The following is a 14,348-nucleotide window of genomic DNA, read 5'->3' on the forward strand; positions in this document are numbered from 1 at the left end:
TCAACCAAAATAGTCTGTAAATAAGGTCTTTATGAATAGGCAGACCAGTATGTCACCCCACTAGGTGGATAGGGCCTAAGTAAGTCCTCCCCTTTCAGGTAGGTAGGCAGGTCGGGCTCCCCCAGTATGTAAATAGGGCCCCAGATACAGTGACCCCCCCCGACCTACGATGGCCCCGACATACGATCATTTCAACATACGATGGTCTCTCAGAGGCCATTCCATGTTGAAGGCAGCATCAACATACAATGCTTTTGTATGTCGGAGCCATCGCATAAACGGCTATCCGGCAGCGCAGACTGCTTCAGCTTCGGGATCCCCTGCATTGTCGGCGCTCTCCATCGTCGTCATCACATCGCTGCACACGATGTCCCGTCATCTAATAGGAGCGGCGTGCATAGCGACGTGATGGCGGTGACGGAGAGCGAGGATGCCGGGGAAGCAGAGGCCTTGCTGGAGCGTCAGGGACACCTCGGGGACGCGGTGACAGCGATGGAGGGCGACATCCAGGGCAGCGGTGACGGTCCGGAGCGGCGGGGACACATGAGTATAACCTCCAATACCAGTGGTCTTCAACCTGCGGACCTCCAGATGTTGCAAAACTACAACTCCCAGCATGCCCGGACAGCCGTTGGCTGTCCGGGCATGCTGGGTGTTGTAGTTTTGCAACATCTGGAGGTCCTCAGGTTGTAGACCACTGTCCTATACTTTACATTGCACGGATCCCTCAACATACGATGGTTTCAACAAACGATGGTCCATTTGGAACGGATTACCATTGTATGTTGAGGGACCACTGTGTGTGTGTGTGTATATATATATATATATATATATATATATGTATAGGATAACTCAGCTCACCCTTCCAGCCAGACGCCTGTCGCACGGCACCGTGTGAACCAACACCAAGGTAGCAATGAAGAAATAGATGGTCCAGCGCAGGATAACGTGCAATAAAAGCCAAAATTTATTGTAGATTCAAGCCATAGGATAGCAGGACACAAGGTTACGCGTTTCAGCCGGAAAAACCGGCTGGTATGAGTAAGGCTGGTTTTTCCGGCTGAAACGCGTAACCTTGTGTCCTGCTATCCTATGGCTTGAATCTACAATAAATTTTGGCTTTTATTGCACGTTATCCTGCGCTGGACCATCTATTTCTTCATATATATATATATGTGTTTCCCCAGTTGGGAGGCAGGTAAGGTAGATATTTCCCCCCATGGGTGTCGACTGCACTACGTAATACCAGTATCAGCATTAGAAATGTGGCTGCTATCCCCCTGTGTCATTTCATCACCCTACGTGCCACATCTTTCCCCCCTTTGATGCTTCCTGTGCCATTGTATTTCAACCCTGTAGTCACTCATTCATTTACCAAATCCCCTCCCTTCCCTCCTCTCTCTGATCCCCTGCTATGCATTACCTGTCCTCCATCCCCTGGTGCCCTCGGCATCTCGGCTGGCCCAGCGGTGGCTGCTGTTGCTGTAGTTGTGCGCAATGAGTGATGTCATCGCACGCACCTACGAAGGGACGCTGATGTCCTGCGCGGCTCCCTATAGGCTGCAGCATACATCTGCGTTCTATAGAGTTTAGTGATGGGCAAGTCAGATTACCCCGTCATATGTGAATCCTTCAGACATTTAGCCCTGCTTGCCCAAAGCTTGGCTAAATGCCTGGAGAATTCACCTGCCCGGTGGAGTGAAAAAAAAAACCTGTGACCCGTAGCCCTGTTAGGGGTTAAAATTGGGTTTAGGGTTAGGAAGTGAGAGGGAGCTGGCAGTAAAGCAGAAAAGTGCCGATAGTGTGTCACATTCTGCTACAGTGACACAGTTTTCTTCATTACACCGAAACTGCATGTCCCGGGTGTCGGGCGATAGGATTTCCACACCCCTGTATTTCTTTTGTGTTGTCTTGATATATCTATATATTTTTTAATAAGAATGTTTACCTCCTTCTCCTTTCCTGTTGCAGGTTCCCATATGTACCTGCATGAACTGCTGGAAGGTAGTGAGATCCATTTACCAGTGGTCGAGCTGCCTAAACGGGTAAATTCAATCATTTATAAATACAAACGCTTTGGCCCAGATTTACACATTTTTAGACCGTCTAGGAACAGATCAGATTTATTGCAGTGTTGTTTTTTTTGTTGTTGTTTTTTTTCTCTCTCCTAAGGTTGCAATGAAGGCAGTTTGATAATCTGGAGAATTTCCTTAGATTGTCTAGTTCAAAATTTTGACCAACTACTGGTTGGCTTAAAAATGCACACTTAAAGGAGAACTCCAGAATACAAAAATTGTCCCCCATACTGCCGGCAGTGAAAAAAAAAAAATAGATACATACCTTCCTTCGCTTCTCCGGTAACCGGCTCCGGTCTCCGCCGCGATCCTCTTCCTGGTCATACTGCACTCAGCCAATCACCGGCCGCAGCGAAGTCCCAACTCGGCTGGCGATAGGCTGAGCGGCAGTGTGACGTTTTCGGCCCCGGCAGCAGGTGCCGGTGTAGTGAAGAGTTGTGTGTCTTGAAGCGTTCTCACACTGCCGCTCAGCCTATCGCCGGCCGAGTTTGGACATCGATGCGGCCGGTGATTGGCTGAGTGCAGTATGACTCGCCGACCACCGGCAACCAGGAAGAGGATTGCGGCAGAGACCGGAGCTTGTTACCGGAGGCACCGGGGGAGCGAAGGAAGGTATCTATCTATTTATTTTTTCACTGCCGCCAGTATGGGGGACAATTTTTGTATTTTGGAGTTCTCCTTTAAAATCCAGTGCTTTTTGACTCCTAAAGTTGCAATAAGGCCACGCTCCCTTTCTGGTAGGTCATGCCCATTTGTCAGGCAAAATTGTCTAAAAAGGTGTGGTTCAAGGCATTTACTCCAGATTTAGTTTTGTTTTTGTTTATTTGTGCAAATTGCAATTGTTTGTAATAGTAGAGCTGCCCAGTCTTGTTTTTATAATTCCCTTTTGAGCAACAATCCACAATGTAAACCGACATGACGAGTATTTGCGCTTTAATGTTGTTCTGACTTAGAGGTTTTTCTCTAGAACAATACCCCTGGCTGTCAGTGAGGAGTGTGTGTCATCTACCAGTAAACGTCACACACTCCATTCATTCCTATTGGAGTGCCAGAGATGCCCTAGTACTGTACTCAGGTCTCTTTGGCGCTGCCAGAGAAATAAATGGATTGTGTGCCGTCTGCAGCGTGTGCTCCTCACTTGTTTGTCAGGAGTAAGAGATCTTTATGAAGTGGCGCAGCACACCTCCAGCATAAGCATATTGCTGCTTCATGTGACTTTTTTAACTGCAGTCTTCTGTCTAATCTAACATCTGCAATACAGAGAGCAGGTAGGGTTACAATAGGATCCATGCTCAGGACTTCTTCAAGTGAGCAGCAGACTGTGTTGCACAGGTTCATATTTCGGGACTAGATATATCAATCGAGATATACCGTATATATATATATACTCTGTGTGTGTGTATATGTTCCAGCATCATGTCCAAACTGCTAAAGATATTAACATGAAACTTGGCACACATGTTACGGGTCGGGATAGGCGCACGGGATATGGCAACAATATATGGGGACGGGTTATGAAGTCAAAAGCTTCCTCCTCTGTTGATTTTCCTCCCCAACATTGATTAGGAAGGAAAAAATGGGCAACGCCCGGTACTCAGCTAGTGTGTGTGTGTGTGTGTGTGTGTGTGTGTGTGTGTGTGTGTATGTGTGTATATATATATATATATATATATATATATCTATCTCTATATCTATCTCTATATATATATATATATATATATATATATAAATATATATATATATATATATATATATATATATATATATATATATATATATATCTCAATGTGTGTGTATGTTCCAGCATCAAGTCCAAACGGCTAAAGATATTAACATGAAACTTGGCACACATGTTACTTATATGTCAACAACAAACATAGGATAGGTGATTTAACCCTTACTCACCCCCATTTGCCAGGGTCGGGGTTTTTGTAAAGTCTATGGGAACTATGGAGATATTTTGATAATACCTGGTACACATATTACTTATATGTCAAATAAAAATATATGATAGTTTAATTAACCCTTACCTACATCCTTATATAAAACATGGGTTTTTGTTTCAAGTTCCATGCAAGTACCATATTTATCGGGGTATACCACGCACCGGCCTATAACACGCACCCTCATTTTACCAAGGATATTTGGATAAAAAAAGTTTTTTTACCCAAATATCCATGGTAAAATGAGGGTGCGTGTGTGTGCGCGTGTATACCCCGATAACACCCCCAGGAAAGGCAGGGGGAGAGAGGCTGTTGCTGCCCGCTTCTCTCCCCCTGCCTTTCCTGGGGTCTAGAGCCCTGCTGCCGGCCCTTCCCTCCCCCTGGCTATCGGTGCCGGCGCCGATAGGCAGGGGGAGAGAAGCGGCGCCGACAGCCAGGGGGAGAGAAGCGGCGCCGACAGCCAGGGGGAGAGAAGCGGCAGCGGCATAATTACCTGTTGCCGGGGTCGGGTCCGCGCTGCTGCAGGCCTACGGCCTGTGTCGTTGCTATGCGCTGCGCGGCGCATGACGTCAGTGCGCCGCGCCGTGCATAGCAACGACGCAGGGGACGCACGCCGTAGGCCTGCAGCAGCGCGGACCCGACCCCGGCAACAGGTAATTATGCCACCGGGGATGGGGGGAGGCAACGGGGCAGCGGCGCCGGCAATGGGTGCCGCTGCCCCTTCTCTCCCCCTGGCTGTCGGCGCCGCTTCTCTCCCCCTGGCTATCGGCGCCGGCACCGATAGCCAGGGGGAGGGAAGGGCCGGCAGCAGGGCTCTAGACCCCAGGGAAGGTAGGGGGAGAGAAGCGGGCAGCGACGGCCTCTCTTCCCCTGCCTTTCCTGGGGGTGTATCGGCGTATAACACGCACATAGACTTTAGGCTACAAATTTTTGCCTAAAAAGTGCGTGTTATAAGCCGATAAATACGGTATATGGGACTTCCGTTACCTTACTCCACAAGCTCCGCTCTGCTTCTCCTGATGAATGTGTCAATCCGGCTTGCAAGCCACACCCCATTTCACAAAGACACACCAACAGTTTAAGCCCCACCCCTTTTATTGTCTACCCTTTTTGTGCATCGGTCTGGCTTGCAAATCACACCCCGTCCCACATCCCCTTCTATTTTCAGCTTACAATATCTTCATCACAAATCAGCCCCACCTTAGGAGGGGGCATGGGGACGGGCTATGGGGTTGGGATATGACAACAATATATGAGGATGGGATATGAACTCTAAAGCTTCCTTCTTTTGTTGATTTTCCTCCCCAACAAGGATTAGGAAGGAAAAACTGGGCAATGCCGGGTACTCAGCTAGTATCAAATACAGGGAGAGATTTGTTGTATGTAAACACAAGGTGTAAATACAGTTAAACAGCATGCAGCACCATTCTGACACCTCACATGACACCGGGGTCAGTGTCTTTAGTTTGATCTGGTCTTTTAGTTTGACCAACAATGCATCCGACACAGCGTCATGGCTTCTGCTTAACCCCTTAAGGACCAGGACCATTTTGGCCTTAAGGACCAGGACCATTTTTTTATTTTTGCACTTTCGTTTTTTTCCTCCTCTCCTTCTAAAAATCATAACTCTTTTTTTTTTATATTTCCATACACAGACCCATATGAGGGCTTGTTTTTTTTCGTCACCAATTTTACTTTGTAATGACATAACTTATTTTACCATAAAATGTACAGCGCAATCAAAGCAATATTATTTATGTGGGAAAATTGAAAAGAAAACTGCAATTTAGCAAATTTTGGAAGATTTCGTTTTCACGCTGTACACTTAATGGTAAAAATGACATGTTTTCTTTATTCTATGGGTCAATAGGATTAAAATGATACCCAACGTATATGCTTTTATATAATTGTACCGCTTTAAAAAAAATCTAAAACTATTTTTAAAAAATTTGTATGTTTGTCATTACCCTATTTTGACCACCTATAACGTTCTAATTTTTCCGTATACGGGGCAGTATGATCACTCATCTTTTGCGCTGTGATCTGTAGTTTTTATCGGTACCAAGTTTGCTTAGGTTTTACTTTAAAAATTTTTATAAATTGTTTTTTTTTAAATTTATTTATTTATAAAATGTGACAAAAAAGTTGTAATTTTGGACTTTTTTATTTCCGTTTACGACATTCACCGTACGGGATAATTAACAATATATATTTTGATGGTTCAGACTTTTACGCACGCGGCGCTACCAAACATGTAACATTTTTTTTTAATGCTTTTTTTGGGGATAAAATGGGAAAAACGGATGATTTACATTTGTATGTGGGAAGGGGATTTAACCCCTTAAGGACAGTGTTTTTCTGTTTTTGCACCTAAAAATCCATATGATGGCTTATTTTTTGCACCACCAATTCTACTTTGTAGTGACATCAGTCATTTTACCCAAAAATCTATGGCAAAACGGAAAAAAAAAATTATTGTGCAACAAAATTGAAGAAAAAAACACCATTTTGTAAATTTTGGGGGCTTCCGTTTCTATGCCGTACATTTTTCGGTAAAATTGACACTTTATCTTTATTCTGTAGGTCCATACAATTAAAATGATACCCTACTTATATAGGTTTGATTTTGTCGTACTTTTGGAAAAAATCATAACTACATGCAGGAAAATTAATACATTTAAAATTGTCATCTTCTGACCCCTATAACTTTTTTATATTTCCACTTACAGGGTGGTATGATGGCTCATTTTTTTTCGCCGTCATCTGAAGTTTTAAACGGTACCATTTTTGTTTTGATCGGACTTTTTGATCGCATTTTATTCCATTTTTTTTTTTAATGGTATGAAAAGCGACCAAAAATACGCTATTTTGGACTTTTTCCGCACGTACGCCATTGACCATGCGGTTTAATTTATTATATATTTTTATAGTTTGGACATTTACGAATGCGGCGATTATCATATGTTTATTTTTATTATGTTTATATATTTTTTTATATGGAATTTGGGAAAAGGGGGGGTGATTTAAACTTTTAATAAGGAAGGGGTTAATGTGTGTGTTTTTAAACTTTTTTCAAACTTTATTTTTTACACTTCTAGTCCCCACTGGACCACCAGGGACTGAATACAGGCACCTTTAGACGCCGCTGTCAACTTTGACAGCGGCGATCTAAAGGGTTAATAGCCGGCCACAGAGATTGCCGCATGTCTTCTATTAACGCCAGCCCCCAGCTACAGGCATCAGCTGGGGGCCGGCCGGTATGACGTGGGCTCGAGTCAGGAGCCCACGTCATACCCGGTTAAGGGCCATTGGACGTGTATACACGTCCATGGTCCTTAAAAGGTTAAAAAAAAAAAAATTTTTTTTTTTTACACTTTAATAGTCCCCATAGGAGACTATTTATAGCAATCATTTGATTCCTAATACTCTTCAGTTCTATGCATAGGGCATAGCACTTATCAGTGTTATCAGTCATCTTCTGCTCGATCTTAGAGGCAGGTGAGGGGACCTCCGTCCGCCATTATGGATGATCGGATTCCCATGGCAGTGCTGCGGGTGATCTGATCATCCATTTATAGTACAGCACTGCCGCAGATGGCATGATCTCAATCACGCGTGTCCGCCATTAACGGCGGGTCCCTGGCTGCTGACAGCAGCCGTGACCTGCCGCACATGACGCAAGCACCGGTCCGGTGCTCGCGGTCATGGCGGAGCGTAAACGTACGTCATAGTTCGTTAAGTACCACGGCACCATGACGTACATTTGTCAATTGTCGTTAAGGGGCTAAAATATAATCTGTAAGGACAGTGTAAACATAGCCAAGGATGTTGGTTTTTAGCACTACTTTTAGATTACATTCTTTCTGTGGTGGTTTTTCTATTTGTACATTGTTGGGGAATGGGAATTTATATACCATATTACTGTGTTTGTTTTCCCCATTATTGTCTTGCTACTGCATGACCATAGAAGATGTATAAGGAACTTTTTAAATGTATAAATTGTTGCAGTTTCATAAGACATTCAACATGTGATAAAGAAATTGAATAGTTTTTATCTGTGGGAGTCTGGGTGTTGAAAGTCTATAAACAGGTCTAAAGCCAGTGAGGAGAGACGGCCCTCTGATGAAAACTTCTTCCCCTTCACTTTATCGTTTGGTTGGGATCACAACTTCTGACATACCTGTATTATGTGGCGGAAGATTTCTGAAGGTATATTTACAATTTAAATGAAAGAAGTTGGAAATCAACCATTATAAGTGGCCAAGACACAGCATAAGTGCAGAGAGAAGCTGGATACATTATACTCGCACCAGCATGTGATGTATGCCCTGCGTACTAACTGCAGATCTCAATCAGAACACTTAAACTTGAATTGTATATTTGAGCTCAGAATCCTTGACCCTTTGTTGTAGTGCCCTTACACAGTTAGGTGTTTAAATAACTGAAAAAGGGGCAATGTAGCTTATATGGCATTAGTTAATTTGCTTGTAATCTCATTATGTAAAATTGTATTCCTTCAGAACCCAGAACTTGTGGCTCGCCTAGAGAAGATAAAGGCTAAGCTGGCAAATGAGGAATACAAGAGGATCACAAAGAATGTCAGTTCTCAGGTATGATTATCTGTTTTAAGACATTGAACTGTCAACAGACATAAGGACATCAGTCATCCAAGTGGTTAGATACCAGTGAGAAGTCTCTGGACTTGGTTCATTACAGAGAGATGGTCTGTAGAGTGCTGAAAATAGAGTTCTTTTAGGGCCCATTCACACTGCAGAATTTTCAAGCAGAATCCATTGGAAAATTCTGCTCAGAAATTCAATTGTAGCGGTATCTGCTCTGAAATGCATTGCTGTCTATGAAGATGGTGCATTTTTGAGGGGTCCTAGCACCGGCAAGAGCAAGCAAGAATCATCAGCACTTGCTCTGGGCGGATATTTAGCCGTATGAATGGGCCCTGAAAGAATTCTGGGCGCCGTATTTCAAGACCACAGACTTAACCAATGGGATCTTCTCGCTTGTAACCAGACAAATATTTTGACTAGATTTCTATTATAAAGTGCAGCTCTACTTTTTAGCACGATTCATTAACATATAAATATGGAAATATTTAGAAAAACATGAATATTTTAGATAGGATATTCCCATCTCCTAAATTCATGCCATATCGTTAGGATTTGCACTCAATTTATGAGTGGTGGAACCCCGACCTCTGGCACCACCAACAATCATGCAGCCATTCAAAAACATAATTACTGGCCGTACATCTCCTATTTACACAGGGTGATGTTAGGCCTATAATGATGATTTTATTGGCCACTCAAAATATCCAGTCAACCATTTGCTTGTTTTTTTGTTGATCATTGACTTTTGTACACAGGCTAATTATTGGGAACTTATTTGCCCGATAATCAGTCATGCAAAATGGCCTTTAGCAAATGCAATTACTTTTAGAAGAGGAGCATACTCCTTTAATGCATTGTATTGTGTATTTTTGCAGATTTGGTGTGCAGTATTTTCTGCTGCAGATTTCTATGTAAACTAAATGACAAAGCACAGCTTCTAATCTGCAGTTACAAATCCTGCGCATCAAATCTGCGCAGGATACTGTCGTGTGAATAGAATTTAAAGGAGTACTATTGTGCATGAAAATATATTCTTTGTCTAAAGGATAGGGTATGTGTTAGATCGCAGGGGATCCTACAGCTGGGAAAAATTGGGGGGGGGGGGGTGGAGGGAGAAAAAATATTGCAACTTTTGTTTCATCTTTTCTTTGTGCACTTTACAGTAAAAGTGACATGTTATCTTTATTCTGTAGGTTAATATGATTAAAACGATACCATATTTACTTAACTTTTCTATTTTTCTACTACTTTTGTTTAAATTGGATTTTTTTTTGAACACTAATGAATAATTTTTTTTAATTTTTTATATATATATGATTTAACCAAAAATTGGCGATTCTGGCGTATGTGTTAATAGTTCGGACATTTCTGCATGGAGTGATACCAAATGTGTTTCTTTTTTGTTTTACTAGAAAAATTGGCCGATTGTAATTTTTATTAGTGGAGGGGCTCCTGTGTTTCCCCACTCATTTGTGTTTATAGACTCTAAATGACTGCAGTACAAAAAATGTAGTGCAATCTTAGACTACTTTCACACTGCCGTTGTGCCCCGTGAAGAACGGTCGTCATACTCCCTTTTTATTTTTTGGCGTTTGATGGCCTTCATTTTTGACGGGGGACAACAGTGGGTCCCGATGGACCCCATTATAGTCAATATGTCTGTCGGGCTGCGCTGTTTTTCAGCGGGAGAAAAAGACGGTGCAATCAGAACATGACAACGGTAGTGTGAAAGTAGCTTTAAAGGGGTTCTCCGTCCCTAGACATCTTATCCCCTATAGGATAGGGGATAAGATGTCAGATCGCAGGGGTCCCACCACTGGGGACCCTCGGGATCTCCGTTGCAGCACTCCGCTTTCTTTACTGCACAGAGCAAACTGGATCTGTGCATAATGACGGGCGATACAGGGGCCGGAGTATTGTGACGTCACAGCTCTGCCCCTCTTGACATCACAGCCCTCCCTCTTAATGCAAGTCTATGGGAGGGGGCCTCCACGCCCCCTCCCATAGACTTGTATTGAGGCGGTGGGCCGTGACATCACAAGGGGCGGAGCCGTGGCATCACGATGCTCCGGCCCCTGTATTTCCCGTCATTACGCACAGAGCGAGTTAGCTCTGTGCAGTAAAGACAGCGGGGTGCTGCAGCCGAGATCCCGGGGGTCCCCAGCGGCGGGACCCCTGCGATCTGACATCTTATCCCCTATCCTTTGGATAGGGGATAAGATGTCTAGGGGCAGAGTACCCCTTTTAAAGTCATAGGCCGGCATTTATCATTGTAGGTTTAATTGAAGCATTTTTCTACACCTTTTTTTTTGTGTGTGCTGGTAATGTGTAGGAGCACCAAATTTATTAAATGTTCACAGAGCATTTCATAAATTTTGTGCAGGACACATTTTCTGAAATTTCTCTCTTCACATACACCAAAAAGCTAAGTCTGGGCTGGTGTAGTTTTAGAGACTTTTCAGTGTGTTTGCGCTTTTTTTTGCACCTTTTTACAAAAAGTCTAAAGACAACGATAAATGTCGTCCATAATGTGTCATTTAGTTTGCTTTTAATGAATATTTTCTTCTATAACATACTAACTATATTTTATTTCCTTTATACAGTGCAGTCAGCATGGAACTCTGTCTGACCTTGGAAGACAAGGTAAGGATACCCTTCTGGGCATAATATTTGAACTGTTAATATTTAAACTACTATCATTGATGTCTGTCAAAACTCCTGTTGTGGTCCTTCTGTTGTTGTAACTAGCAGCTGATGATTGTTATTCGTATTGTCTTACCTGTGCAATGCATAAAGCTGACCGTACACGAGATAATTGTAGGACCAAATTGCCAATTTGCCATTCAGTTTACAATGAAACCTGCAGCATAAAATCCTGCTCATCAAATCTGTGCAGAATACTGTACGTGTGAATAGACCATAAGGGTGCGTTCACATGTGCATATTTTTGCTACCCATTGACTTCAATGGGCAGTAAAACTGCTAAAGCAAATCTGCAGCAGAAAATACACGTGTGAACACACCCTAAGTGTAAGTTTACACGTGTGTATCTGCTTTTGTAGATTTTGCTACCTAATTAAAGTATGGTGTATTCATACATATGGTATTCTGCACATATTTGATGCACAGGATTTGAAGCTGCAGATTTCAATGTAAACTAAATGACTGAACACCTTCAAATCTGCAGCTTCAAATCCTGCATGTCATATATGCATGGGATACTGTATGTGTGAATAGACCCTAAAGGGGCATTCAAATATGAGAAAATAAGACTATCACCAAGATATATAACTTTCTAATATAGTGTTATCACAACTTGTACTGGCTTTAGTTGTGTGGTTCTTTCATTGTCAGTGTAGTGTTGTCTCTAGCTCTCCAGCTCCTTTCTCTCTCCCAAGACAAGGCATCATCCACTGCTGTCTGAGGAGGTGTGGCTGGATCTGGTCTCTGAACTCTAGTCCCATTCCCAGAGTAATGTCACCACCTATGACCAACCCTTGCAGCCTATTCCTGTAATGTGCGCATATATATTTGTAATATAATATTAACCTCTTAAGGACCCATGACGTATGCATACGTCATGAGTCCCGGTCCTGCGATATAACGCGGGGTCACACGGTGACCCCGCATTATATCGCGGCGGGCCCGGCGTCATAGTGAAGCCGGGACCCGCCTCTAATAGAGCGCGGCGGCACTGATCGCTGTGCCGCGCGCTATTAACCCTTTAGCCGCGCGCTCAAAGCTGAGCCGCGCGGCTAAAAACGAAAGTAAAAGTGCCCGGCTAGCTCAGGGAGCTGTTCGGGATCGCCGCGGTATAATCGCGGCATCCCGAACAGCTGTAGCACAGGAGGAGGTCTTCTTACCTTCTCCTGTGCTGTCCGATCGCCGAATGAATGCTTCAAGCCTGAGATCCAGGCTTGAGCATTCAATCGCCGAAAACAATGATTGATCCATTCCTATGGAGATGGATCAATCAGAGTAAAAGATCAGTTAATGCAATGTTATAGCCCCCTATAGGAGCTATAATATTGCATTAAAAAAGTGTAAAAAAAATCATTAACCCTTTCAATTATCCCTTCCCCTAATAAAAGTTTGAATCACCCGGCATTTCCAAAAATAAAAAAAACATTATGTAAATAATAATAAAAATAAACATATGTGGTATCGACGCGTGCGGAAATGTCCGAATTATAAAAATATACTGCTATTTAAACCGCTCGTTCAATGGCGTACGCGCAAAAAAATTCCAAAGTCCAAAATAGCGCATTTTTGATCACTTTTTATACCACAAAAAAGTGAATAAAAAGTGATCAAAAAGTCTGAACAGAACAAAAATGGTACCGCTAAAAACTTCAGATGACGGCGCAAAAAATGAGTCCTCAAAGCGCCCTGAACACAGAAAAATAAAAGTTATAGGGGTCAAAAGATTACCATTTTAAACGTATAAATTTTCCTGCATGTATTCATGATTTTTTTCGGAAGTGATACAAATTCAAACCTATACAAGTAGGGTATCATTTTAACCGTATGGACCTACAGAATAAAGATAAGGTATCATTTTTGACAAAAAATGTACTGCGTAAAAACAGAAGCCCCCAAAACTTACAAAATAGTGTTTTTTCATCAATTTTGTCGCACATTGATTTTTTTTCCCGTTTCACCGTAGATTTTTGGGTAAAATGACTAATGTCATTACAAAGTAGAATTAGTGACGCAAAAATTAAGCCATTATATATAATTTTAGGTGAAAATTTTTAAGAGTTATGATTTTTTAAAGTTAAGGAGGAAAAATTGAAAATGAAAAAACGGAAAAAGCCCGGGTCCTTAAGGGGTTAAGGGATAAATTAAGTGTGTTTACTGCATGTGATGAATGATGCCACAGGCAGAGGAGCAGAAAGGGAATATATACAGCAGATGTTGCAACATTAATTACGATTGTCTGCTGTGAAATGAGAAGTTCTGCATCAGCTGTGGGAGGGGAATAGGCAGGGTGGGAGTACTACAATGAAGACCTGAGGGGAATCAATGCATTCTGGGAAATGTAGTACTGAGCAACTGCTCGGCCAGGAAGTACAGGTTTAACAATTGAATGTATGGTGATATCAGAACTGGCACAGACCGGTACATTTTCAGAAAAAGCATTTAACGTAGCGTACCTCTTTGATGTCTTATTAAAATGTGATTGGCTACATTTGATTTTTTTTTTTTTTTGCCATGTTCATCTAATAAAAATAAGCATATGGCATGATCAGGCAAAATCAGACGATCATTTTGCCACTAAATCTTCACTGTGAATAAGACTACATGATATATGCTCACAATGATCTGTATTATAACCATGTTTTTAAATTTTTGCAGTGCGGCCATTAAAAAAGATCATCATTACAATCTTCAATTTTTTAGTCACAGTTGCAGCTGCATTTGCATGCACTTATATTGGAAGTCAGTATGTCTTCACAGAGTCTGCTGCGGTGAGTAAGGTTTGAGCTTTTCAACATCTCCTGATTTATATGACCTAAGAACGGGGAATAGAGGGGGAGATTTATCAAAACCCATGTAGAGGAAGAGTGGTGGAGTTGCCCATCACACCCAATCGGAACGCTTCTTTTATTTTTTCACAGGTCTCTTTATAAATTAAGGCAATCTGGTTACCATGGGCAACTGCACCACTCTTACTCTACACGGGTTTTGATAAATCTCACCCAGAG

General features: G+C 42.4%; 1 protein-coding gene across 1 annotated transcript in view; it reads left to right on the top strand.

Moving 5' to 3' along the window:
* Positions 1 to 14,348, top strand: part of TMEM199 (transmembrane protein 199) — a 24,233-nt gene that overhangs the window by 620 nt on the left and 9,265 nt on the right. The window contains exons 2-5 of the mRNA XM_056558729.1: positions 1,972 to 2,045; positions 8,539 to 8,628; positions 11,244 to 11,283; positions 13,999 to 14,111. Of these exons, the coding sequence (XP_056414704.1) occupies positions 1,972 to 2,045; positions 8,539 to 8,628; positions 11,244 to 11,283; positions 13,999 to 14,111 (317 nt within the window). The remainder of the gene's footprint in view (positions 1 to 1,971; positions 2,046 to 8,538; positions 8,629 to 11,243; positions 11,284 to 13,998; positions 14,112 to 14,348) is intronic.

The sequence above is a fragment of the Hyla sarda genome, chromosome 2, assembly GCF_029499605.1.
Source record: "Hyla sarda isolate aHylSar1 chromosome 2, aHylSar1.hap1, whole genome shotgun sequence".
Lineage (NCBI taxonomy): Eukaryota > Metazoa > Chordata > Amphibia > Anura > Hylidae > Hyla > Hyla sarda.